We start from the raw sequence: 27,413 nt of genomic DNA on the forward strand, positions 1-27,413 counted from the left end.
TAATTCTTTTTCTTTGCTACTAGAGTCAGTTTGCTTATATTTTGTTGAGGAGTTTTACATCTAAATGAGATAGATTTGTTTTTATTTCTACCAGCCAGCTAACACCAGAAGTTGGGAAATATTCCTTCTTAGTTTCTGGGAAATATTGTATAATAGTTTTAGGACTATTCAGATTATGTTATTTCATATTCGGTGGGTTTTGGTGGTGTGTGCTTTTGGAGTAATCCGTTCATTTCATCTAAGTTGTTGATTCATATGTGTTATTTGTAGTGTTTCCTAATTATTCTTTTAATGGATGCAGTATCTATAGTTAGTCCCTATTTTATTCCTTATATTGTATTTTATCTTTTCTTTCTGTCAGTCTTGCTAGAGGTTTATCAATTTTTATTGATTGGTAAAAACAATCAGCAATCAGGTTTTATTTTATTGGGGATTTTTTCCCTGTTCTTTTTTTTTTTTGTCACCCTGGGTAGAGTACCCTGGGGTCATAGTTCATGACAACCTCTAACTCTTGGGCTTGAACGATTCTTTTGCCTTAGTCTCCCGAGTAGCTGGGACTACAGGCTCCCCCTACAACACTTAGCTTTATTTTTTTTAAGAGATGGAGTCTCGCTCTAGCTCAGGCTAGTCTCAAACTTGTGAGCTCAGGTGATCCACCCACCTTGGCCTCTTAAAGGGCTTGGATTATAGGTGTCCCTGTTATTTTCAATTCCATTGCATACTGTTCTTATTATTTCCTTGCTTTGCCTGCTTTGGATTTATTTTGCTCTTGTTTTCATAGTTTTTTTGAGGTGGGAGGTTAGGTTATTGACTAGACTTTTCCTTTTTTCTAATATCAGTTTTTTAGCACTATAAATTTTCTGCACAGACTGCTTTAGCCACACCCCATGAATTAGGTACATTGTATTTTCATTTTTATTCACTTCTGTGTATTTTTAAAATTTCCTTAGAGACGTCCTCTTAGAATCATGGGTTATCTAAGTGTGTTTTAGAAGTGTGTTTTTAAATTTTAAGTGTTTGCAGATTTTATCAACTTTCTGTTATTGCCTAATTTGATTTTTCTTTTTTTTATGGTCAGTGATCATGCTCTATATGTTTATATATTTTTGAATCTATTTAGGTTTGTTTTATGACCTCGATTCTGGTCTATTGCAGTGTATGTTTCATGGGTACTTGGAAAGAATATGTATTCTGCCCTTGAATGCTCTTGAAGCATTCTGTGAATGTTACTTAAATCATCTTTTTGCTAATGTTTAGTTTTTCTGTATTCTTGCTGATTTTCTAATGGTAATTCTGTATTACTAAGAGAAGGAAGTCCCCAACTAACTGTGTGTTTTCCTATTACTCATCATAGTTTTTTTTTTTAATCAGTTTTTTATTCTTATATTTTGAGGCTTTTATTTATTTTTTTATAGTTAGGATTGTTATGTCTTCTCATTGGTTAGACCCTTTTATGATCTGGAGCAATCTACTTTTTCCTGGTAATATTCTTTGATTTAAAGTCTGCTTTTTTCTGAGATTAGTACAGTCGATTAATGCTTATATTTTTTGATTAGTATTTATATGGCATATCCCTTTCAATCCTTTTCTTTTCAGCCTGCATTTATCATGATATTTGGAGTGAAGTTTATAGACTGCTTGTGCTTAGGCTATATAATATTTTTTTTAATCCACTGTGCCAATCTGTTTTTAATGTTTGAGTTTCGACCATTTGTGTTTAAAGAAATTATCAATAGGCGAGGGTTTAAATTTGTTTTTTTGTTGTTTGTTTTCTGTTTGTTCCCTCTGTTTCTTTCTCCTATTTCCTGCCTACCTTTGGGTCACAGAAGCATTTTTTATAATTCGGTTTTGATTTATTATAGTGTTTCTTAGTATATCACTAATATTTTTTTATTTTCTAGTTCCTTTGGGTATTATAAGTATGTATATGTAATTTATCTAAGACTAGTAGTATTAATGTTCTGTCTCATTGAACGAAGTTTAGAAATCTTCTATTTTATTCTACCCCTTTACTCTCCCCATTTGAAAGTACTAACCTGGACCTCCTACCTTGTCAGTACCTTCTGACAGTAAGGTAGGGCAGCATCAACGGTGCTTGCCAGGGTAAGGTAGGTATTGCCCATGAGGTTTCTGTCTTGCTGGGCTGCCTGGTGTCACAGTTATTTTATTGGGGGGTGGGGGGAAAGCAGGTTTTTCTTGTAGCTTTTTTTTTTTTCCTTTTTTTTTTTTTTTTTGAGATTCTGGATTTTAGACTTCTGGCACCTAATCTGGAGTCGTCTGTGATAAAGGGAAAAACCCAAGGAATTCAGTCGTGTTTCCCTCAAGACCTGAGTTGCTAACTGGCCTGCCTTCCTCCCTCCTCCTTTCACGGTCTCATAGTTACCTGCTGTATTATGTCTATATTGTACTTAGTAGGCAGGAGTAGAGAGACATGAGCCTATTCTTTCTTGTCAAGAACCAGAAATTTTTATGTATTTATTTATTTTTTGAGACAGACTCTCACTATGTTGCCCTTGGTAGAGTGCCATGGCATCACAGCTGACAGCAACCTCCAACTCTTGGGCTTAAGGGATTCTCTTGGCTCAGCCTCCCAAGTAGCTGGGACTACAAGTGCCCGTCCCAGCGTCCAGCTATTTTTTGTTGCAGTTGTCATTGTTGTTTAGCTGGGGGCTGGGTTCCAACCGCCAGCCTTGAAGAACCAGAAATCTTGATAGTTGTAATTTCTGTTTTATTTCCTCAAGCAAGAACACTTCTTTTTTCTGTCCTTTTGGATAACTCTTAATCATCTCTCAGGTCTCAGTATAAATATTACTTCCTCAGAGAGGCATTCCTTGATATTTAACCTAAATAACAAGTGGGTTTTTCATTGTTTTCCTCTTTTTCTTTCCTTCATTGCAGTTATCATAATTTTTAATTACAGTTTTCTTATTTAATGTCTATTTTCTACTAGACATAAGCTCCTGAGTGAGTTATTTTTTTTAAATAGACTTAATGGCCAGGTACAGTGGCTCATGTCTGTAATCCTAGCACTTTGGGAGGCCGGAGTGGGAGGATTGCTTGAGGTCAGGAGTTCAAGAACAGCCTGAGCAAGAGCAAGGTCCCATCTCTACAAAAATGTAGGAAAAAAATAGCTGGGTATAGTGGCATGTGTCCAGTAGGCCCAGCCACTCACAAGGCTAGGTTAGGAGAATCACTTGAGCCCAGGAGTTTGAGGTTGCTGTGAGCTATTATGGTGCCACTGGACTCTGGCCTGGGCAACAGAGAAAGATCCTGATTCAAAACAGACAAAAAAAAATTTGTTCTTTAGAAGAAGTTTAGATTTACAGAAAAATAGATAGCCACATTACCAATATATTCTAGTTGATAGTAGTTTTCCATGGAGGTATGGGTTAACGATTCTGATCCTGCTATACTAATTATCTTGGAATTTAATATTTGAGTAAATAGGATGGTGGATAGTAGGAGGCAGGTTCTCCCTGTTGGAGCAGGAATGTACAGGAAAGCCAGAGAAGGAAGGGGTGATCCATGTACTGATAAATTCCAGTTGAAGACATTATGAACTATTATTTAGCTTAATGTAGATATAGATTACTATGTCTTTGGGTTTTTTCCCCCCACCACTCTGTATCCAATATTCAGTATAGTATATAACCCACATAGCAGGTATTCAATAAATATTTGTATCTGTTTTTAAAAGTAACTATTTTTTTTTTCTTAAATGAGGATTGTAGTTTCTACCTACATACTTCTCAAAGTTTGTGTGTAGGGAGGTCTTAAGCAGGAAAGAAAAGGAAAATTGCTTACTCTTTTTTCTATTATAATGATATTAACATCCTCATTTTAAAATTAAATTGTTACACTTGTTATCCATCAGGAATCCACAAAAACTAATTAATAATAATTGTAATCAAAAAGACTGCTTAGAGCGATCACTGCTGCTTGCCTAGATTATTGCATTAGGCTCTGTGTCATGTATCTGTTGCAGCACAGCAAAGTCATCTCAAGATTCAGCGGGTACACTAGGTGCTTCAGCTGGTCTCAGCTAGGCTCGCTTAAGCAGCGGCATTCAACTGGTAGCTGAGCTGGACTGGAATGTCCACTAATGGCCTCACTCGTGTGTCTGGCACCTCAGCTGTAATGACTAGAAAATGTTGGAGTGCTTTTGTTCTTTTTTTTGTTTGTTTTTTGTTTTTTGTTTTTTGGCCAGGGCTGGGTTTGAACCCGCCACCTCTGGCATATGGGACCAGCACCCCACTCCTTGAGCCACAGGTGCCACCCTGCTTTTGTTCTTTTCCACATGGCTTCTGTCATCTTCAGGACGCCTCTCTGACAGAATAGCCTGGACTTCTTTGCATGGTAGTTGGGTTTTTAAGAGCAAAAACAAAAGCTATGAATCCTCTTGAGGCCTGCTTGAAACTCCCTGAACATCACAGTATGTCACTTCCACCAGGCATTATCAGTCAGAATAAGTCAAAAGACTACTCCAGAGTCAATGTGGAAGTGCAGGGAGGTAGGATCCATTTGAGGCCAATCTGTAACAGTTTCATAGCTTCCTGAGTTTCTCTGCCTCCTGCCTCTGCCCAAACAACTCTTGTCGTCGTCGTCTTCTTTTTTTTTTTTTTTTGCGACAGAGGCTACTCTGTTGTCCAGGCTACAGTGCCATGACCTCAGCTAGTTCACAGCATCTTCAAACTCCTGAGCTTATTAAGCAATCCTCTTGTCTCAGCCTCCTGAGTAGCTGGGACCACAGGCAGGAGCCACCATGTTCAGCTAATTTTTCCATTTTGAGTAGCTCCCTTTGTTCAGGCTGGTCTCAAAAACTCCTGAACTCAAGCAATTCCCCCACCTTGGCCTCCCAGAGTGCTAGGACAACATACGTGAGCCACCCTGCCTGGTCTCTAATCTGTTTTTAACACGGGAGGTCATACTATGTTATTTCTTTGGGAAAGTCCTACCCTGACATTCCAGAGTCAAAGCCAAGTCTTTATATTGGCCCCACAAGGTCCTTTATGATCTTGTCTTAATCAAAGAGGGATTTGTTTTTCATGTAAAACAAGAAGTTCAAAGATAGGCAGTTCATCCAGGACTTACAGACAGTTCAGTTAGGCCATGGGCAGCCCAGGCTGCTTCTCTCTCTGTGCTCTGCCGTCGTGTGTGTGTGTGTGTGTGTGTGTGCGTGCGTGCGTGTGGGTGTGTGTGTGTGTGTGTGTGTGAGATTGTTTGTCCTGTTTTTTCCTTCCTTGTCAGTAGATGGCTGCTGTGCCTTCAGGCCTCTGTTCTGTATTCTGGGCAAAAAGAAAGAGAGAAGCCCTTCACTCAGAACCCTGGGATTGCTTCTCTGACAAGAATTGTATATGGCTACTTCTAGCCACAAGAGTCTGAAGAAGGGAAATTTTTATCTGTACACTTTGTTGCATCTAATAAAATGGGAGTTTTCTTAGTAAGGATAATGGAGGATGGGTATTATGTTGGCACCCAGCAATATCTGCTTCACTGCCAGCTATGTGCCAGGAACTGTACTATTGCTATGCAAGTCTATTTCTTAGTCTTGAGCATTGATGTCACGAAACTTAAAAAAAGCAAAGATAGTAATTAATTCCATTTTGCAGATGAGGAAATTGAAGCTTTAGCCTGGGTGTAGTAGCAGAATTTATATATGGCCAATCTGACTTCAAATGCTTCCTTCTTTTCATAACACTAATTTCTAACTGAGACTAATGTTCAAAACAAACAAACAAAACAAAAAAACGCAGTATGGCACCCGTTTGTGTGAAGGAGTTCCTGCTGCTTTAAATCATGTTTGGTTTTCATGTCTGTCTTCCCTAATAAATGGAATTCCTTAAAGAAAGGGGGATTGGGTTATTTTTGTCATTATATTACTATTGCCTAGTACTCAATGAGTGTTTTGAATAAATAGCATTTAAATAAACCTAAAAGACAGGAAAACCAAATGCCATTTTGCACATGAGCTAAGGCGCCAAATGATGGGGTAACTAACATGCTTAGGTTTCATAGAGAGTGCCAGAGGCCTGGTGTTAGAAGTGGTTTCTTGCTTTCTTGCTTTGCTTCCGTGGTATAAATGTTTGAATAATGAGTGTGAATTGAAAGGAAGAGGAAGTATGTCCCACCACAAATTAGTTAGGTCAAGGTATAGGTCAAATACAGGTAAATGGGTATTCCAAAGGGCTCCTTTAAGAAGTTGGTATGAAACATAAAATAATAAAATAACACCAAACCAAGAGTCAGAAGGCTAGCATCCTAAACCTAGCCAGGTCACTGACTTTTCTTTGTGACCTAAAGCAAGTTGCTTAGGTGCCCTGCTTTTCCCAAACCCAGAATTAGGAGAGTTAGGCAAAATGGTCTTTGAAATTACTTCTAGCAGAAACAGTATACAAATCATTGCGAGTTTTTCAGGTACTCTAGCATTTCTTGGCATCTATCAGGTCTGACTGTTTTGAATTTCTGAAATGTGGAGAAAGTAACAGCTTTTTCAGTTCTTCTCTGGGAACTGGGCCAGTAAGGAGTAAACATCACTTCCTGTCACTCCCTAAATGAAGTACTTGGTCATAAGTGACAATCTTTTTTCTTCATTTTGTCCTGTGAATCTGATTTTATTCTTATTCAGTGTTTTTCTTAACTTTACTGTGATATTTGAAGTATAGTAAACTAAAAATGTCAATTTATATTTTAGTCGAAAGATCAAAATTTTCATTATTTCGTTAACAAAAAGTTGTATTTATTAAATACATATGAACACATTTGTGTGTTTGAAATATTTGACTAGCATATGAGGTGTTCTTATTAGAGTGGAAGGTATAGTCTGGTTCTTTGCAGTGAAATTGTGTTGAATAAAAATAGGAAAGTTAAATAGCAGATATAACACAAGAATTCGTGGTAATCTTTTACATTTGCCAAAGTTGAGATAAAGTGAATGTTACTTTTGGTTTCTTTTACATAAAGAAGGTCTTTATTTACTTTTGTTGTGGTTTAATAACTATTTGACTTACCTGACAGTCTGGAGTTAGTTCTTATCCAGGTTGACTGTAGGTTTTTGAAAATGGTAGGTAACAGGCACCTAGGTAATCAAAGTGTAAAGCTGGCTTATAGCCAACATTACAATTTTAAAAATCTTTGCAAATTTAATAGGCAAAATGGTGTTGTTGTTTTTTTTCCTTTAATGCACAGCATCATTTTTCTTTAATGCAGATAACTCATACGTTATTAGTGAACAGAGGAATGATATAAATATAGCATGAAATCTGGGCTAGTTTATTTGCAGTTTATTCCAGAATGTAAATATTTTGAAGCAAAGTTTTTTTCTTTTTTGTCTATTTCTGGTAATTGTAGAGAAAGCTTTAGCAATATTCAAAGACCTTAAGATAGAATCTGAAAATTCTATAGAAATTTGATAGTAAGTTTGATAGTTTGGGGACATTCTCGTAAAAGTCTGTCAATCTAATTGTCATTATCTTATTTGTAGGTAAAATAACTTTCTCTTTGTTGTGTTTGTTATTACTACTATTTTCATTTTTTTTTTTTTTTTGCGATTTGGTGTGTTCAGTCTAAGGATTTATATAATTCTTCATTCTGGAAAAATTTTACACATTTATTCCTTCATATACTGCTTATTCCCCATCTTCTTTATTCTCTAATTTTGGAATTCTTATTAGATGGATATTCGGCCTTCTCATTTTATCTTCAGTACCTCTTAATCTCTCATACTTTTTTTTTTTTCTTTTGCAGTTTTTGGCCCGGGCCAGGCCTGAACCCACCACCTCTGGTATATGGGGCCAGCACCCCATTCCTTTGAGCCACAGGCACTGCCCAATCTCTCATACTTTTTATTTTTTAATTTCAGTGTGATGAATTCAAAGTAATTTCTTCAGAATTGTCTCCCTGCCAGTATACTAAATTAATTGTCTTTGTCTAATCTATTTAACTTAGCCACTGAATTTTTAATTTATTTTACTTCTCTTGGAAACACATCTAATTTTTATTCTTTGTTTTTTATTCATTAGAGTCTCTGTTCCTTCTTTTGTTTATTTAGCCACATGAAACTTACTTGAACATCATTTCAATTGCTGTACTATATGTCCTGGAGGTATTAATTTCTCTAATGGTTTCCCCATGTTTGGATTTGACCCTCTGATTGAATGACTGCAATAGGATATGGGTAAAGCAAAACTTAAAATATATTAAAAATTGGAAAGTAGGATGGATCATGAAAGACTTCGTGAAATATTTTTGAACAATTATTTGGTGGTGGTAAACTTAAGATTCATAGTGACAGAAATTGGGCATTACAAAGTCGAGGTAAAAACACAGGTAAACAGCAGAGTATTTTATTAATGTGATTTTAATGGAGTGACTAAGCTTGTGACTTCAGTGATTTTGGTTTTTGGTGTGTTTGGATCCCTTACATTTTATTTTTGGTGTATCTATTTTAGGTTTTCAGTTTTTAGTTACCCTGAGGCTTACAAAAAAACATCTTGTAGTAACAAGTTATTTTAAATTCATGCAATTTAACTTTGATTGTAAAGACTGGAAAAGAAACAATAAACAGCAATAAACTATATATTTCATCTCCATTCCCTCCTGTATTTGTATAGGGTGTGTGTGTGTGTGAGAGAGAGAGAAAGAGAGAGAGAGTGTGTGTGTGTGTGTGTGTGTGAGAGAGAGAGAGAGAGAATATCAACCTAGCTTAACCTCAGACTCCTGGGTTCAAGTGATCTGGAGTAGCTGGGACAACAGGTAACTGCCACAATGCCTGGCTAACACATTTGTAGTTTTTGATGGCTCATTTTACATTTTTTTATATTGCCTATCTCCTAGTAAATTATTTATTATTTTTGAGAGTTTTGTCTTTCAGTATTCATACTAGTGAAATAGGTAGTTTATACACCACATGTACAGTATTAGAATATTCTGAGTTTGCTTGTATGCTTACCAGTGAGTTATATAACTTAATGTTTTTACTTGATATACATTAAAATTTTTTTAGTATTTGAAGAACTCTTTAGCATTTCTTTTAAGATAGTTGTGGTGATAAATTATCTTAGCTTTTAAGTTTATCTGGGAAATTCTTTATTTCTGGTTTATTTAGGGTAGTTTTGCTGGATATAGTTTTCTTGGTTGGCATTTTTTTTCCCCCTTTCCTATTTCAGAACTTTGAATGTATCATCTCACTTTCTCCAGTCTTATAAAGTTTTCTGCTAAGAAGTCCATTTTCAGGCAAATTGGAACTTTGTTATATGTTATTTGCGTCTTTTCTCAGTTGGTTTAAAAAAAATCCTCTCGGGTGGTGCCTGTGGCTCAAAGGGATAGGGCGCCAGTCCCATATGCTGGAGGTGGTGGGTTCAAACCCAGCCTCAGCCAAAAACCACCAAAAAAAAAAAAAAAGTCCTCTTTGAACTTTTAGAGCTTGATTATAATATGTCTTGGGGTAGATTTATTTGGGTTAAATCTGATTGCTAACTTTTGACCTTCCTATACCTGAATATATGTATCTTTTTCTCAATTTGGAAAGCTATATTCCTGGATATTCCCTTTTGAACACTAATAACCCAAATATTTGCTTTTTTGATGCTGTTCCATAGTTCTGTAAACTTTCTTCATTCCTTTTCTTTCTTTGTTCTTGTTTCTCCTTCAACTATATTTTTCAGGCAGCCTGTCTTCAGGATCATAGATACTTCTATTTGATTAGTTCTGCTGTTGACACCCTATATTAGATTTTTCATTTTGTTCATTATGTTTTTCAGCTCCAGAATTTCTGGGTTTTTAAAAATTTCAATCTCTGTTAAGTTTCTCTGATAAATTACTGGGGTTTTTTTGTTTTTATGAAGTTTGTGAGTTTGCTTAAAATAGTTACTTTAAATTCTCTGAGAGACTGTGCTCCTCCATTGCTTTAGGGTTGTTTTCTTTTACCTTATTTTCTTCATTTGGTTAGTCCATGATTCCCTGTATGTTCTTGATGCTTGTGGGTATACCATAACAATTGCACATTAAAGGATTATGTACTTACTATAGTCTGGCTTTGTGTCTGTCCTTCCAGAGAGTCTAAGCGGTTGATTGTTAATGTTTTATTATGTTTTGTGAGCCTGTGGCCACTGCTATTTCAGCACTAGGGGGCGCCCTAAAGTCTAAGTTTGCAGTTGGCGCATTCTGGCCCAAATGGACTTTGGTAGGGCCCCAAGAGAGTAGTTTCTGCCTGGGGCTCTGCCCAGTGCTGGGCCTCACCATGGTACACCATCACAAGACTCCAAGGCAAAATCATGTGCCCATTTCCCTCTCCTTTTAACAAGCAGACAATGTCTCTCTTAGCACTGTGCTGCCTGGTGTTGGGGGAAAGGAAGGAGGTAGCAGTCTTATGGCCACTGTAGCCACCATAATGCTGGGTATGCCTATGCTCCATGCCACTATAGCCTGCCTGCTAGCAAAGTTAATTTGTGGTTCAAGACCACTATAGACAGCCAGTATAATGCAGACCTGAACAATAGTCCATCTCACTGATGCTAGAACATGTCTATCTGGCATCAAAATAGGAGCCACTGTTCATGGGCTTCACTCCCCAGTAAGGAGGTGAAGGGCCATTAGGTATTGAGTTCTAGCATGGCAGACCTGACCTTGAGTTCCAAAGCAAAGTCCGGTTGCTTACATCCCTCTCCTTCCCCCAGCAGATGGAGTCACCCTCTGAGTTCTGCCCAGAGTTGGAGGAAGGATGGTAGGGTCAGTCCCCTGGTTGCCAGGACCACTGCATGCCCAGGACACCTCTCAGGCCCACTTTACTATGACCTAGCTGCTGCTCAGGCTCACTTGTGGCCTGAGGTTACTATAGACCGCCAGAACACATGTCTATTCCACTAAAGGTTTAGTTACCCAACAAGTATCCAGGCAGGTCCAAAGACTGTGTACTCTGGTCTAGGGTTAAAGGCCGAGAGATTCTGCCTGGCACTGAGTTTTTTTTTTTTGGTAGAGATAGAGTCTCACTTTATGGCCCTCGGTAGTGTGCCGTGGCCTCACACAGCTCACAGCAACCTCCAACTCCTGGGCTTAAGCAATTCTTTTGCCTCAGCCTCCCGAGTAGCTGGGACTACAGGCGCCCGCCACAACGTCCGGCTATTTTTTGGTTGCAGTTTGGCCAGGGCCGGGTTTGAACCCGCCACCCTCGGTATATGGGGCCGGCGCCTTACCTACTGAGCCATAGGCGCTGCCCCTGGCACTGAGTTTTACTATAGCAAGCCTGGCCCTGGGCTGTGGTCTAAAGTCCTTCATTCACTTCCTTTTCCTTCCTGTAACAGTCTCTGTTTCTGTGTGAGTTGGGCAGGCAGTAAGACTCTTCTGTTCTTAGTACCCTTTGCAATGAGTCTTTTCTTAAGTATTACACTAAAACCAGGTTCTGTGATCTCTGATCTGACTTTCTTAGCTCTTACAGAAGGAACCGTCACCCATGGGTAGTACAAGTTAATTTTTTTGGGGGGAGACAGTTGTTGGAAAGTCCTGTTTTGCTATTTTGCTCTGCCCTTTCTCCTCCACGTTCTCTTTATCAGAAAGAAGAAAGCGTAAGTTCCTCAGCAGTAACAAGTTTTCCTTAGTTCTAAAAGAAGAATAGTAAATAACATAATGGACAAGTCATTTAAGGGGGGAAAAAAAAGGCTACTCTGCCAAGCATAAGCCCTGCCCTCAAGTTACTCGGTCTTAGAAATGATTAGATAAGAAAGAGGATCGTTGTTTAATAAATGATCATTGTTTAATAAATAAGGTACACGGTATCAAAGCGCACAAGAGAGACACTTAACTTAAATTCTAACCAAGGGTCTTGGGCAAGAAATTCTTCCCCAGGCAAAGTTGCTGTGAACTTTGAGACAAAGTAAAAGTTAAGTAGGCCAAGGAGGGAATTGCAAGAGATAGTTATGGGAGGAGAGGTAGCGTTATCTCAAGGTATGCTGCACCATGTGCAGCGGCTGAGCCAGGAGATGTTCTCTTATAGTAAATTTATGTAACTGGATATGAGTGGAATTTAGGGAGCAAATTGGAAAGAAATAGAAATTAAAGTAGGCAAGAGCTGTCTTCATATGACAGTTTATTTTAATATTAAAGCTTAGTGCCATAATTTCAAACTGGGCAACATGACAGACTCTTGGGGGTGTCTCAGCAAACTCTGAGGGTTCTGTAGCATATTTTAAATTTTTGAGAGAAACACATTGATACCCTTAATTTGTTAGACACCTTGTGAACTAATTGGTGTGAATTATATTTCAATGTTAGATTATTCTACATATCCCCTTGCAAGGTAGAACAGGAAATGAGGGTGGGAGTGTCTATTTTGATTTCCGGGTTTGAGGAATTGCAAAGTATCAGACAGGCAGACACATTTCATTAGTCAGAAAATGTGGTTTTTAAAGAATGCAATTAAAATGTTACTTTTCAATTTGTGTGTTATTTCAAATAACTAAATTGTTAAACACAAGTACTTACTAATTTATTTGAACTGTACTACTTAATAAACAGAACTGTTGGGTATTTCTTTTGGCCTGTGAGGAATAAGGAAAAAAATTACTGAGATATTAAGGGTACCATGAACCAAGAAATTTTGAGGACATCTGGCTTACTACATAATTTCAAAGCACAGAATTTGTGAAAGTACTTCGTGTGATATTTTCTAATAATGTTATAATTGAAATAAAAATATCTAGAGGAATGGGATTAACTTAAACTTTTTTCTTTTTAAATCTAAGCACTATTGGCTTTAGTCCACTTTACTTGAAGCTAAACAGCAAGAATGTAGGATTTTATCCTTTGACACTAGTCATATGCAGTATGTGTGGTTTTAGATAACCAGCCAAAGATGGACTCGTAAACTTTAGAAACTGTAAATTTTGAAAAATTTAGATAATATTTTGGCCCAGATAGTGGCCCTCCATAGTAAAAATATAAAGCAAATAGATGTAGATTACCTAAGAATCCTTAACCTTGGATCCATGGAACCTAGAAATTATATGTATAAACCTCAAATTTTCTTTGATATACTGCTTTTTGTTGGAATTTCAAAAGAGTTCTTAGCCCTAAAAAGGTTAGAAACATTTGTAGAAATCAACTACTTTTTTTTTTTTTTGTATAAAATGCTTGCTCATACAGGTTCAATTGATGTGAAAGCCAAGAGTAGAGCCTATAGCTCTCATTTTAAATTAAGCTCACCATTACCACTGTTTCACATAATGTCTAATTTTTAGAGATTGAGAATTAGGTGTAAAAAGTATTTGCATCAAGAATTTAGATAGAATTCATTTATGTGGGTGTGGTGAATTCTCAAAAAATTTAAAGAAAATCTTTTAATTAGGTCTATGTTTGAAAGGCACATGGAGTCTGTCTAGTTAGTGTCTCTCTTTCATTGTCCTTCACAGACTCAGCCCCCCCACCCAGAGGTAACCATTGTCTCTGATTTCTTGTGTTTCAGAATTTAAAAAATTTAAAACCTATGGTATTATACTAATGAATTTTACAATAGTGAATGATATACAAATATCTAGAACCTAACTTTGGTTCTTGTAAATGCAGAGTAGATGTGCTTAACTGTTCTGATTTTCTTTTTTCTTATTATTTATTTATTTATTTTTGAGACAGAGTCTCAAGCTGTTGCCCCAGGTAGAGTGCGTGGTATCATAGCTCACAGCAACCTCCAATTCTTGGGCTCAAGCGATCTTCTTGTCTTAGTTTTTTTCTAATTTTAGGAGAGACACGGTCTCACTTTTGCTCAGGCTGGTCTTGAACTCGTGAGCTTAAGCAATCCACCTGCCTGGGCCTCCCAGAGTGCTAGGATTATAGGTGTGAGCCACCACACCTGGCCTTGATTTTCATTTTAAGATGAATAACTGTACTGTGTGTTAGCTTCCTTCAGTAGGATGTAATTTAGAAATATTTTCTAGTAATGATGTTTTCGTAGTGAGTCGACCAAATTATCAGTTTGACTAGCTAGCTAGATCCTCTTTGTCTGTTTATTTGCATCTGCATATCCAGCCAACTGCAGATTGAATATATTAGGGGGAAAAAAACAATAAAAATAGCAATGTAACAATTAAAAATAATACAAATAAAATACAGCATACTAGTTATTTATGTAGCATTTACATTGTATTGAGTACTATAAGTAATCTAGAGATGATTTTAAAATAGTGGGAGGGGTATGAACATAGTAGGTTATACAACATATGCAAATGCTACCTTCATTTATATAAAGGATTGCACATCTGCAGATTTTGGTATCCACAGAGGGACAGCAGAATTAATGATATTGTGGATATAATCTTCCCAAGCCCTAAAACATTTAATTTATTAACTAAAAGTAGTCATAGGGTATTACTTTATTTTATTTTGTTAATATTGATTTTTAAGAGGGTTCTTAAAAATAAACTTAATCTAATTTAATAATGCTTTCCATTTATTAAGTGACTACAGTGGGCCAAGAATTATATTTGAAGCTTTACTTACAATATTTTAAATTATCATAATATCTTTTAAAGGTATTACTACTACCATTCTACGGTAGAAGGGTTTGGATCTAACTTGGGTTCATAGGATATCAAAATCCACTTTCTATACAACCTTTGTGTGTAAATATATTTGTCAAGTCATCTTACATAGTGTGGACAGAGTTTTGGAACTTACATTTTTGTATGGTTATAATAAAAGGAAGTAAGCTTATTTATTGAGGAGAAAATTAAATGTAGTTAAGTATCATGTAATTAATAAAGAATCTCTTATGCTGAAAACTCTGCATGTTTACTGAGCAGCCAGTTTTACTAAACTCTCCTATTTACATTTATTTTATCTGTAGGGGGATTCCCGAAGTCTTCCATTTTCTGAGAATGTGAGTGCTGTTCAAAAACTAGACTTTTCAGATACCATGGTGCAACAGAAATTGGATGATATTAAGGATCGAATCAAGAGAGAAATAAGGAAAGAACTGAAAATCAAAGAAGGAGCTGAAAATCTAAGGAAAGTTACAACAGATAAAAAAAGTTTGGCTTATGTAGACAACATTTTGAAAAAATCAAATAAAAAATTAGAAGAACTACATCACAAGCTTCAAGAATTAAATGCACATATTGTTGTATCAGACCCAGAAGATGTTTCAGGTATAGTACTTTATTTGTTTACATGGTATACTCGTAAGAAATGTATCATTTTAGAAAATAGTAAGTTTGGGCCATGTGTAGATTTTAGCTTTTCTAAAAGTACAGACACTCTTTTCTCATGGCTAAAGTTTTATTTATATTCCATTCAGAAGGGCAGTGAGTTGATGGGTATGAAAATTGAAGTGTTTACTTAGAGATGAGCAACTCTAATGTATACTCTCATATCTTCTGTCAGTAGGAAATTACTTAGAGTTATTTTCTGGTACTAATGTATTCAGTCAGCCACATGTGTTTACCTGATTCATCCTTGTGATCAGCACCACAAGTTTGCCAGATGACTTTTTAAAGTTAAAAATACATTCTGTGCACAAGGGATATTTTTATTCTTTGAAAATATAATTAATCAAACCTATAACCTTGTTCTTTGTGCACTGAACAACTGAATTAACAACTACACTACTAGGTGTATTGTTTGAAAAGAAAGAAAAATTGAAAAAGCCCAAAGTAAAAATAGCAAAACTATTTCTCTGTATCTTACACATTTTCCCTATAAAGGTAACGTTACTTTTTGTTGTGGATCCTTCTAGAAAAAAATGTTTTATATTTGTGCTAATATCCACCCAGATGTATGTTAGGTGATTGTGTGTGTATTCTTTCTATAACTTTTTATACAAAAAAAAAATATTATAATAAGACCCATTTACTTTAATAGTTTTGTCTTTACAAAAAATATGTCTTCAACAAGGTATCGTGTTTAGTATCTGTGACCTTTAGTTTCTTCATATGCAAAGAAAAAAGAGTGTCATATATATGAAGTCATACACCTAAGCACCACAGAATAGTTAGAAGAAACTGTGTGATTAGCTAACAAGCAATCACATATATAAGTAAAATGAATTTTAGTTTTGAAAATAGATAAATTTGACTAAGAACTTCAAATTAATCTCAAAACTTGCAGAAAATACTTGCGATATCCATTTTATTTGACAAAACATGTTTGCCTAGGTCACTTTCAACACCTGGGATTTAAGAGTTCTATTTGGAGGATCTCTAAGTAGAGATTTTACCATGTACGAATAATTAAATCTTTAAAATGAAAGAAATCATGGTAAACAAATCTTCTAATTTTAGAACAGAAATAATCCCAAAGATGTGAATTAATGTGCTCAGAATCACCAAGCTAATTAAAAAGAACTCTTCAACTTCTCGTATAGTGTTTTCTTACCCACATATTCAATAATTATATTATAAATGGAAATATGTATTATGAAAATGCTGTTTTTAGCAATATTGTATAAACTTAGAAATAGCCTGTTCAATTGGAACTCTGCCAAGCTCTGCATTTTTTGCCCATTACATCTTTAGGAGAGTCTAAAAGAAGAAACAGCACTGCAGCTTTAAACTCTGCTTATTTTGGGAAAATATTTTCCTCCTCATAGAGTACCAATAACTATTTTGTGATTAAAATCAGAATTTTGTATTAGTTCTTACAATTAGTATCAAAGCCTAATTTATCATGGCTTTTAAACATTAAATAACTTAGAGAACAAAGCCTTAAGGAAAAAGTTTTAGAATAAAGCCAGGAACTTCCTTTTTTCACTATTTGTAAGATTGGTGTTTTTAATAATTGGAGGGAAAATGTTACATAAAATATGGCTTTCTGCTATAGCTTCTTAATACTTCAGTTTGTTTGCAATAAATTTGACAAGTTAGTTAAATGTTGATTTTATTTTTAAAAAACAGTTCTCTTTGTGAATGGCATATTCACACAACTTGGTAATAAGGTTCCCCCCATTTTTCACTTTTTATTGATTTGACAATCAGTAAAAGCAACAACACCACTGAAGGTAAAAGTTAATTTAACATTAATTTTAGGTCAGTTTGCCATAAAATTTTAGATGTTTTACATTGTTCACTAAGGAAACAAATGAATTTATTTTAGATTAGATCTGGTAAGAAGATTCAAGGACATCGTGCTTTCTTTTCAGTTCTGTGTAGTATTGAGTGGATTTATAGCAGAAGAATTTGGCTAATTCCTGTTGTCTTGGGAGTACTTAAGCAGTCAGCAGAATGAATGAATAAAGGAAAGAGGACAAAATTTAGGTTTCCCTTGTATAAGTGATTATTGTCTGAGTAGTTAAAGAGTTTCTTTCAAAATACATTACAAACTGCAACAAAAAATAGTTGGGTGTTGTGGTGGGTGCCTATAGGCCCAGCGACTTGGGAGGCTGAGGCAAGAGAATCACCTAAGCCCAAGCGCTGGAGGTTGCTGTGAGCTGTGACACTACGGCACGCTGCCAAGGGTGACAAAGTGAGACTCTGTCTCTACAGAAAAAAAAAAAAAAGGTAATTTACCTCTGTAATAATTAACACTGTTAAATCTTTATTTGTATAATAAGGATTTTTATCACATGAACTTTCTAACTGTTGTTAAAACTCTGAAATATTACTTATGTCAGGGTGTGTAAAATAAACATGTTCGTTTATTCTTAAGAGTGGTAGGAAATGAATTTTTTTGTTCTTTTCATCTCCGTGATGCTATAAGCTTCCTGTTCATTTTCTACTTACTTTAAAAATAGTCTCTCAGTCAAAAATCCATATAATCATTTCCATTTGATAAAAATTCTATAAACAAATTATGTGTAGAAAGAAGGAAAAGATCACAAACAAGACAGTGATGTCTACTGCTTCTCTTCAGCATAGGGCTAGAAGTTCCATCCAGAGCAGTTAGGTAAGAACAAGAAATAGAAGCAACTGAAAAGGAAAGGAAGAAATGAAATTGACAATGTGTGTTATATATAGAAAATCCTAAAATACTCCACCAAAAAGCTGTCAGAACTGATAAAGGAATTCAGTAAAGTTGTAGGATACAAAAATAACGTACAAAAATAAGTAGCATTTCTAGATATCTGGAAAAAAAATATCATTTACAATAGTATTTAAAAAAGTAAAATTAATCAAAGGTAAAAGAACTGTGTACTGAAACATTGACGAAAGAAATAGAAAATAATATAAATAAATGGGAATGATATTCTTTGCGCAAGAATTGGAGGCATTAATATTGTTACAATGTCCATACTACCCCAAATGATATATCAGTTCCATGTAATAACCTATCAAAATCCCAATGTTATTCTTCACAGAAACAGAACAAACAGTCCTAAAATTTGTATGATACTATAAAAGACCTGGAATAGCTAAAGCTATCTTTATCAAGAACAAGAAAGCTAGAGACATCACGCTACCAGCTTTCAAAATACATTACAAAGCTGTAGTAATCAAAATAGCATGGTAGGTACTGGCACCAAAACAGACACACCTTCCAGTGAAATGGGATAGAGAGCCCAGAAATAAACCCACACAATTATGATCAATTGATTTTTGACAGAAGTGCCAATGACACACACTAGGAAAGGATAGTCTCTTTAGAAAACAATTTTGGATATCCACACACAGAAGAATGGAGATGGATCCTTCCCTTATCCTTATACAACAGTAAACAGAAAATAGACTTTAAAAACTGAAACATAACCCAGACCAGGAAAAGACCCAACAAGAAAATAAAATTATAAACCAATATCACTAATGAATATTGATGCAAAAATATTCAACAAGATTCTAATAACCAGAATCCAGCAACACATCAAATAAATTATACACCATGACCAAGTAGGTTTTATCCTAGGGTCTCAAGGCTGGTTCAATATATGTAAATCTATAAATATAATTCAGCACATAAACAAATTAAAAAACAATTGATACAGAAAAAGCTTTGGATAATATCCACCATCCTTTCATGATCAGAACACTTAAGAAAATTGCTATTGAAGGGACATTTCTTAAACTCATAGAGTCCATCTACAGCAAACCCACAGCCAATATCATATTGAACGGAGTTAAATTGAAATCATTTCTACTCAGATCAGCAACCAGACAAGGTTGCCCATTGTCTCCACTGCTCTTTAACATTGTAATGGAAGTTTTAGCCATCACAATTAGGGAAGAAAAGGCGATCAAGGGTATCCATATAGATGATCCATATTCCATCATCTGCGAACTTTCACTCTTCGCAGGTGATATGAATTGTGTATCTGGAAAACAGGGATTCTACTACAAAACTCTTAGAAGTGATCAAGGAATACAACAGCGTCTCAGGTTACAAAATCAATACTCATAAATTGGTAGCCTTTATATATACCAACAATAGTCAAGCTGAGAAAACAGTCAAGGACTCTATTCCATTCACAGTAGTGCCAAAGAAGATGAAATATTTCGGAGTTTACCTAACAAAGGATGTGAAAGATTTCTATAAGGAGAACTTTGAAACTCTAAGAAAAGAAATAGCTAAAGATGTTAACAAATGGAAAAACATACCTTACTCATGGCTGGGAAGAATCAATATTGTTAAAATGTCCATACTACCCAAAGCAATATACAGTTTTAATGCAATCCCTGTTAAAGCTCCACTGTCATACTTTAAAGATATAGAAAAAATACTTCATTTTATATGGAATCAGAAAAATCCTCAGATAGCCAAGAAATTACTCAGAAATAAAAACAAAGCAGGAGGAATCACGCTACCAGACCTCAGACTTTACCATAAATCGATGGTGATCAAAACAGCATGGTACTGGCACAAAAACAAAGAAGTAGATGTCTGGAACAGAATAGAGAACCAAGAGATGAACCCAGCTACTTACCGTTATTTGATCTTTGACAAGCCAGTTAAAAACATTCAGTGGGGAAAAGATTCCCTATTTAACAAATGGTGCTGGGTGAACTGGCTGGTGACCTGTAGAAGACTGAAACTGGACCCACACCTTTCACCATTAACTAAGATAGACCCTCACTGGATTAAAGATTTAAACTTAAGACATGAAACTATAAAAATACTAGAAGAGAGTGCAGGGAAAACTCTTGAAGAAATCCTGCCTGGGCAAAGATTTTATGAGGAAGACACCCCCCACCCCCGGGCAATTGAAGCAGCATCAAAAATACACTACTGGGACCTGATCAAACTAAAAAGCTTCTGCATAGCCAAGAACACAGTGAGTAAAGCAAGCAGACAGCCCTCAGAATGGGAGAAGATATTTGCAGGTTATGTCTCTGACAAAGATTTAATAACCAGAATCCAGAGAGAACTCAAACGTATTAGCAAGAAAAGAACAAGTGATCCCATCTCAGGGTGGGCAAAGGACTTGAAGAGAAACTTCTCTGAAGAAGACAGGCGCAAGGCCTACAGACATACGAAAAAATGCTCATCATCCTTAATCGTCAGAGAAATGCTAATCAAAACTACTTTGAGATATCATCTAACTCCAGTAAGATTAGCCCATATCACAAAATCCCAAGACCAGAGATGTTGGCGTGGATGTGGAGAAAAGGGAACACTTCTACACTGCTGGTGGGAATGCAAACTAATATGTTCCTTTTGGAAAGATGTTTGCAGAACACTTAGAGAACTAAAAATAGACTTGCCATTCAACCCTACAATTCCTCTAGTAGGTATATATTCAGAAGACCAAAAATTACACTTTAACAAAGATGTTTGTACCAGAATGTTTATTGCACCCAATTCATATTGCTAAGTCATGGAAGAAGCTCAAGTGCCCATCGACCCACGAATGGATCAATAAATTGTGGTATATGTACACCATGGAATATTATGTAGCCTTAAAGAAAGATGGAGACTTTATCTCTTTCATGTTTAGATGAATGGAGCTGGAACATACTCTTCTTAGTAAAGTATCTCAAGAATGGAAGAAAAAGTATCTAATGCACTCAGCCCTAGGGTGGCGCCTGTGGCTCAAGGAGTAGGGCGCCTGTCCCATATGCCGGAGGTGGTGGGTTCAAACCCAGCCACGGCCAAAAACCACAAAAAAAAAAAAAAAAAACTAATTTGTATCTTTCATATGAAAGCTATAACCCAATTATAGCCCAAGAATATAGGGGAAGGGAGGGGAGCGGAGGAGGACGATGGGCAGAGGGAGGGTGATTGGTGGGATTACACCGACAGTGCATCTTACAAGGATACATGTGAAACTTACTAAATGTAGAATATAAATGTCTTAACACAATAAGAAAATGCCATGAAGGCTGTGTTAACTAGTTTGATGAAAATATTTCAAATTGTATATAAAACCAGTACATTGTACCCCATGACTGCATTAATGTACACAGCTATGATTTAATAAAAATAATAAATTAAGAAAAAACTGAAACATAAGAAATGAAATTCTGAAACCTGGGAGAAAATATAGGGTCAGTGATTTCTTGGATAAAACCCCAAAACAAAAGCAAAAATAAACAAATAGGATTTTTTTCAAACTAAAAACTTCTGCATAGCAGAATAAATAGTGAACAGAGTGAAGAGATAACCTACAGATTGGGGAAAAATATTTGCAAATCATATATTGGATAAGGAGCTAATATCCAAAGTATATAAGGGACTCTGAATAACAAAAGAAATAACCTTATTTTATAAAAGAGGCAAAGAGAATGAATAGACATTTCTCAAAAGAAGATTTACAGTGGCCCACAGATGTATGACAGAATGCTTTGTCTCTAATCATCAGAGAAATGTAAACTAAAACCACAATAAGTCACTTTACACCTCTTAGGTTGGCTATCAACCAAAAGGGGAAAGGTAAGTGTTGCCAAGAATGTGGAGAAAAGGGAACCCTTCCTTTTACTCTTTGGAAAACTGGTAGTCCTCAAAAAACTAAAGATAAAATTACCATATGACTCAGCAATTTTACTTCTGGGTATGTATTCAAAGGAATCAAAATCAGATGTCAAAGAGATACCTGCATTCTCACATTCATTGCAGCATTAAATAGTCAAGCTTTGGAAATAACCTTTAAAGTGTCTATCAACATATGAATAGTTTTTTTTTTTTCAAGACAGGTCTCAAGCTGTTTTCTGGGTAGAGTACTATGGCATCACAGCTCACAGCAACCTCAAACTCTTGGGCTTAAGCGATTCTCTTGCCTCAGTCTCCCAACTAGCTGGGACTACAGGCGCCCACCACAAGTTCAGCTATTTTGTTGTTGTAGTTGTCCTTGTTGTTTGGCAGGCCTGGGCCACGTTCGAACTTGCCCACTCATGTGTACGTGGTTGGTGCACTAGCTGCTGAGCTACAGGCACCGAGCCAGATGAATGAATTTTTTTTTAAATGTGGTATACACATATAATGACAATGGAATACTGTTCAGCTTTACTGAGTGTAGGAAATTCTGTCATGTGCGACAACATTTATGAACCTGTAGGATATTATGCTAAGTGAAATAAACCAGATACAAAAAGACAACTAATGAATGATCTCAATTGGAAGCATAGACTAAAATAGTGATTACCAGAGGCTGGGGTTATTGGGGTAGATTAGAAAACAGGAGATGTTAGTCAAAGAGTACAAAGTCTCAATTAGAGTAAGGTCTGGTGATTTATTAAATAGCATGGTGGCTATAGTTAGTAATAACACACATTCTCTCTTAAAAGAGAGAATTTTAAATGTTTGTACCACAGAGAAGTAGTAAGTAGTTGAGGTAATGGATATACTAATTATAATGCCTAACTTGATCATTCCACAATGTATTAAGTATACACATAATTAAACATCCTATCATACCTCATAAATATATACAACTATTATTTGTCAATTATGAATAAAATGTAAAAAAAAAATAGCCTCATGGGCTATTATATTCCCACATGGAAATTATGAAGATATGGTTAGTTGAGACTGCGTGTACCTTATGAAAAAAATTACTGACCTCTATAAAATTTAGTGGTAATCTAAAATTGGAACCTGGCATTTCCATTAGGAAAGAGCCAGGTTACTGCATCTTGGTCTTTAAAGTGTATCATCCCAAAAGAAGAAGAGATTATTTCTTGTATTAAGTATAGCTAAGATTTTGTACTATGTATAGTCTCTCTGTTTTCTTCTTACTTCCTTTTTTTAGGCCTCTTCCATTTTCATTTTCTCAAACCCCACCATACTTAGATTGGTTTTTACCTATTAATACACATGTAGTGAATTTAAAAATATATATATGAGGAATCCAGGAGAGAAATATTGATTTAGTATAGGACTAATAATTTTAAAGGGTTTTGGGAGTTAATCTTGGGAAACTCTCCTAAATTCCTGGAGTGTATTTAGATTGAGAAAGTTTTCTTTGTATTATGTTGTGAACTCTTTAAGGAAAGAATGGTTGTGTGATCATTAGCAAGTTACTCTTTAGTACCCCTGGATTTAGATCTGTTTCCTTATCTTTAAAATCATGGGATTAAATAATTCATAGATCCCCAATACTTGAATTCTTTGATGACATATGTTTTTTGCAAAGTTAGTGTACAGTAAAGTTCATTTTTTTAATTTTAATGCTAATCTATGAATTTTAAGATTGTTTTATTCAGCTACCACTACAGTTAGGAAAAGAAATAGTTGCAGTCCTCCAGATATCTCCTTCCTGCTCTCCTTTTGTATTACATTCTCTCCCAACTACATGTTCCCTGGCAGCCACTGTCCTGTTCTGTCACTATAGTTTTCTTTTCAAGAATGTCGTGTAAATAGAATTACAAAGTTTGTTAAGCATTTGAGACTGACTTAAAGTCGCCATATTGCCTTTGAGATCCTTTGTGTTGTTGTATGTATGAGTAGGTTTTTTCTTTTTTATCCCTTAGTAGTACATTGTATAGACGTGCCATAGTTTATCCATTCCCCAAGAACATAAGGATTGTATTCTATTTTTTGGCAGTTATCAATAAAGCTACTATAAATATTTATGTACAGGTTTTCATATAAACAAAGGTTTAAGTTTATTGCGGTAAATACTGAGGAATGGGATTGCCAAATCATACAGTAGTAGAGGGTGTTTAACATTATAAGAAACTGCTAGATGTTTTTAGAGGGGTTATGTTTCATTCCCACCAGCAGAGTTTTAATTGTTCCATATTCTCTCCAGCACTTGTTATACATATATGTATTTTTTAACCAGTCTAACAGGTATGTAGTGGTTGATATACATTATTGTCATGAGAGGGAGAAAAGAAAAAAATAAAGCAGCACTATCTTAAGGAGAATTTATGAAAGAACCATGCATGCCTTAAGTATAGAGTTATGTGCAGAAAAGAAGTCTCCTCTACTAGGAGATGCAGTGTGCAGTTTTCAAACATTAAGATATAACAGAAATAGGCAATTCTGAATTTTTTAATACCTTACTTGAATATTTCACCTTAATGTTACAACATGTTCATGTCTATTTTTGTAACATATTAAGCAAGCTTAAACCAGAGGTTGTATTAATTTTAAATATTTAAGCAAAATTACCTCAGTTGGTGACATCTGACTAAGGTCATCCTGAGTACATTAACTGATTAAGCATCCATTAATAATATGTGAAGATTCATTACAATCTGAGCAAGTTCCAGATGGCTATAAAAAGTAAGCATATTTGTTTAAACAAGAAAGTTGGACTTGAGGGAAGTATAAATAGTTAACATAACTGTTACACATGGTCAGCTTCTGGAGCAGTTTATTTTTAAAATTATCAACTTAAAAGTACCAAGTGAAAAGCAAAATGTTGATCAGTGAATAGTAACTTAAGAGACTTATAGCAGGAAGTATGTTGAGGAAATGGATAAATAATAACATAGTGTTTTACTATAATATTATATTTAGCTAAGTTTACTTTGACTATATTTCCTCTTAATTTTTTTTAAATGCACTAAGTAAGTAGCCTTGTTCCATAAGCAAGACTATACAAGTATCACTTTATGCACACTGAGCATAGAGAGTCAACTAATTAAAAATAAAAACCAAAAGTTATATTATCTGAGATGTCATTCAGCTGCACCATAATTGTGTGGTTGCATACCTGGTACAGTGGCTTATGTCTGTAATCTCAGCACTCTGGGAGGCTGAGGCAGGTGGATTGCTTGAGCTCAGGAGTTCAAGACAAGCCTGAGCAAGAGCAAGACCCTCTCTCTGGGGGGGGGGGGGGGGAGGGCGGGGAATAGCCAGGTGTTGTGTTCATCTTTACTGCCAAAGCTTATAAGTCCAATATTTCTTTAATTCCTTGCTACCATTTTCAGTATTTTTTTTACCTGGTGCACATTCAAATTTGATCCTGTTATTTTCTTGCTTTAAACTTTTCTGAGCTCTTTATTCTCTATAGAATACACTACAAATTTATAGCATGATATAGGTGTCCTTACTATGGTCTGGCATCTGCCCGTGTGACTTCAACTTCTTCTGTTGCTAATTCCAACTCTTAATTTTTTCTCCTATCAGATATGTGTGCTTTATTTTTTTTTGCTTCTACTTGGATGTGTGTGTTTATGTGCACATGTAGACTGGCAGAATCTAGGTGGTTGGCATATGAGTGCATACTATAAAATTCTTTCAATTTTGCAATATGTTTGGAAATGTTCATATATACACACATACACTCTTGTACGTATAGATAGGAACATATACATACAGGGTGTAAATATATATCTAACATGACTCTGAGCTCGTTAAGAAAAGGAATTTTGCCACCATTTTGTCCCCAATCCTTTGCACAATACCTGGCTATCTATATGTAAACAATCCCCTGTATTAAATTCTCTGTTCAAAATATCTTGTGTGGTTTTTATCATCTAGTCTCTTGAATAGTATAACACCTTCCCATACCATATAGTAAAGTTAAAATAGTTTCATTCCAATCTGTTTAACTCCACTCTACTTACACGTCATTGTTGTCCACACTCTAGTTCTGTCATTTTATTTTCAATTTCAAAAATGAGTTCTATAGCCAGGCATTGTGGTGGGCACCTATAGTCCTAGCTACTCAGGAGGCTTGAGGCAAGATGATTCCTGGAGCCCAAGAGTTTCACATTGCAGTGAGCTAGTCTGACACCATGGCACTCTACCCAGGGCAAAAAAGTGAGACTCTGTTTCAAAAAAAAAAGACTTCTAATCATCATTATTCTGTACAGTTGTTGTTGATTTATAGTTACCCACATTTCTCATTTTTCTTGTTCACCATTTCTTCATGCTTCTCAGACCTTCCTTCTAGAATCATTTTTTCTTTTTCTTCCTGATACAAAGGGAAGGTAATCTAGAAAGATATTTCCCCTTGCTGTACAGGCAGTCCCTGAGTGACAAACGTACAACTTACGTACAACTCTTAATTAGGAACGAAGGCTAGTATGGGTAATAGTAAATGTACCTATTCCAACTTACATACAAATTCAACTTAAGAACAAACCTTATAGGACCTATCCGGTTCATAACCCAGTGACTGCCTATATAGTTCTGGGTTGACATTTATTTTCTCTCGGTACTTAGAAACTATTATTTACTAGAATCCCTGTATTCCATTGTTAAGATAGTTTTTGCCTTCGATTTTTTGCACTTTGAATATTAGTGGTGTAGATTTCCTCTCATTTGATCTTTTTGGGGATTTGTTGGGTTTCCTGAGTCAGATTTGTGTATTTCATCGGTTATGGGGAATTCTTAGTTCCTGTCCCTTTATTGTACCTTCTGTATTCCTTCTACATTCTTCTTTTGGAACTCAAATTAGATGCGTATTAATTTCTTAAGTCAGTCTTCATTTCTCTATTACTCTGTTTACCTGTGTTCACTTTGCTCTTTATCACATTTATGTTTCTACTTTTCTGTAATTATGCATTTATTTTAATATTAGACGTTCTATTTAGTTAATCTTGATAATTTTTGATAGTCTCTTGACCCTTGTATTTAGGATTACGTATTTAATATACTTAATTCCCATTCTATTTAAGATAATTAACAATAAGTGAAATCTTGCCAGATTCGTTATATAGAATTAAGATTTTTCTCATTCATGGTGCATTTTTTTTCCTACTACAGCTTTGTGATTTCTGACTGTGTACTGGAAAGGTAATTTGTGTTAAAGTTTAGTGGAAAGTGGATTTGCTGTTTTTTCAAAAATTTGGTCAGATTCTGCTTTATTTCATGGCCATGTTATTGGACACCTAGAAATTTAGAATTTATATATGTATGTCTCTGGTGAGCTGAACTTTTTATTGTTATGAAATTACTCTTTTATCTGTAATCTGTCTGCCTCAAACTATCTTTCTTCTGTCATTAGTATAGATTGGGGGTTGAGATGAGTAACTGCATGTAATATCTTATTTCTAGTTTTTACCTTTCGGCTTTTCTGTATCATTATGTTTTAGATATATTTTTTACAAATAGCATATAGTTGGATATTTTGTTTTTACTCAGTCTTAGGCTGGGCATGGTGGCTCACGCCT

General features: G+C 35.5%; 1 protein-coding gene across 5 annotated transcripts in view; it reads left to right on the plus strand.

Moving 5' to 3' along the window:
* PKN2 (protein kinase N2) overlaps positions 1 to 27,413 on the plus strand; it is a 154,648-nt gene that overhangs the window by 34,406 nt on the left and 92,829 nt on the right. For all 5 annotated transcript variants that reach the window (XM_053591147.1, XM_053591146.1, XM_053591149.1 and 2 more), the window contains one exon: positions 14,831 to 15,131. In XM_053591147.1, the coding sequence (XP_053447122.1) occupies positions 14,831 to 15,131 (301 nt within the window). The remainder of the gene's footprint in view (positions 1 to 14,830; positions 15,132 to 27,413) is intronic.

The sequence above is a fragment of the Nycticebus coucang genome, chromosome 5, assembly GCF_027406575.1.
Source record: "Nycticebus coucang isolate mNycCou1 chromosome 5, mNycCou1.pri, whole genome shotgun sequence".
Taxonomy (NCBI): Eukaryota; Metazoa; Chordata; class Mammalia; order Primates; family Lorisidae; genus Nycticebus; species Nycticebus coucang.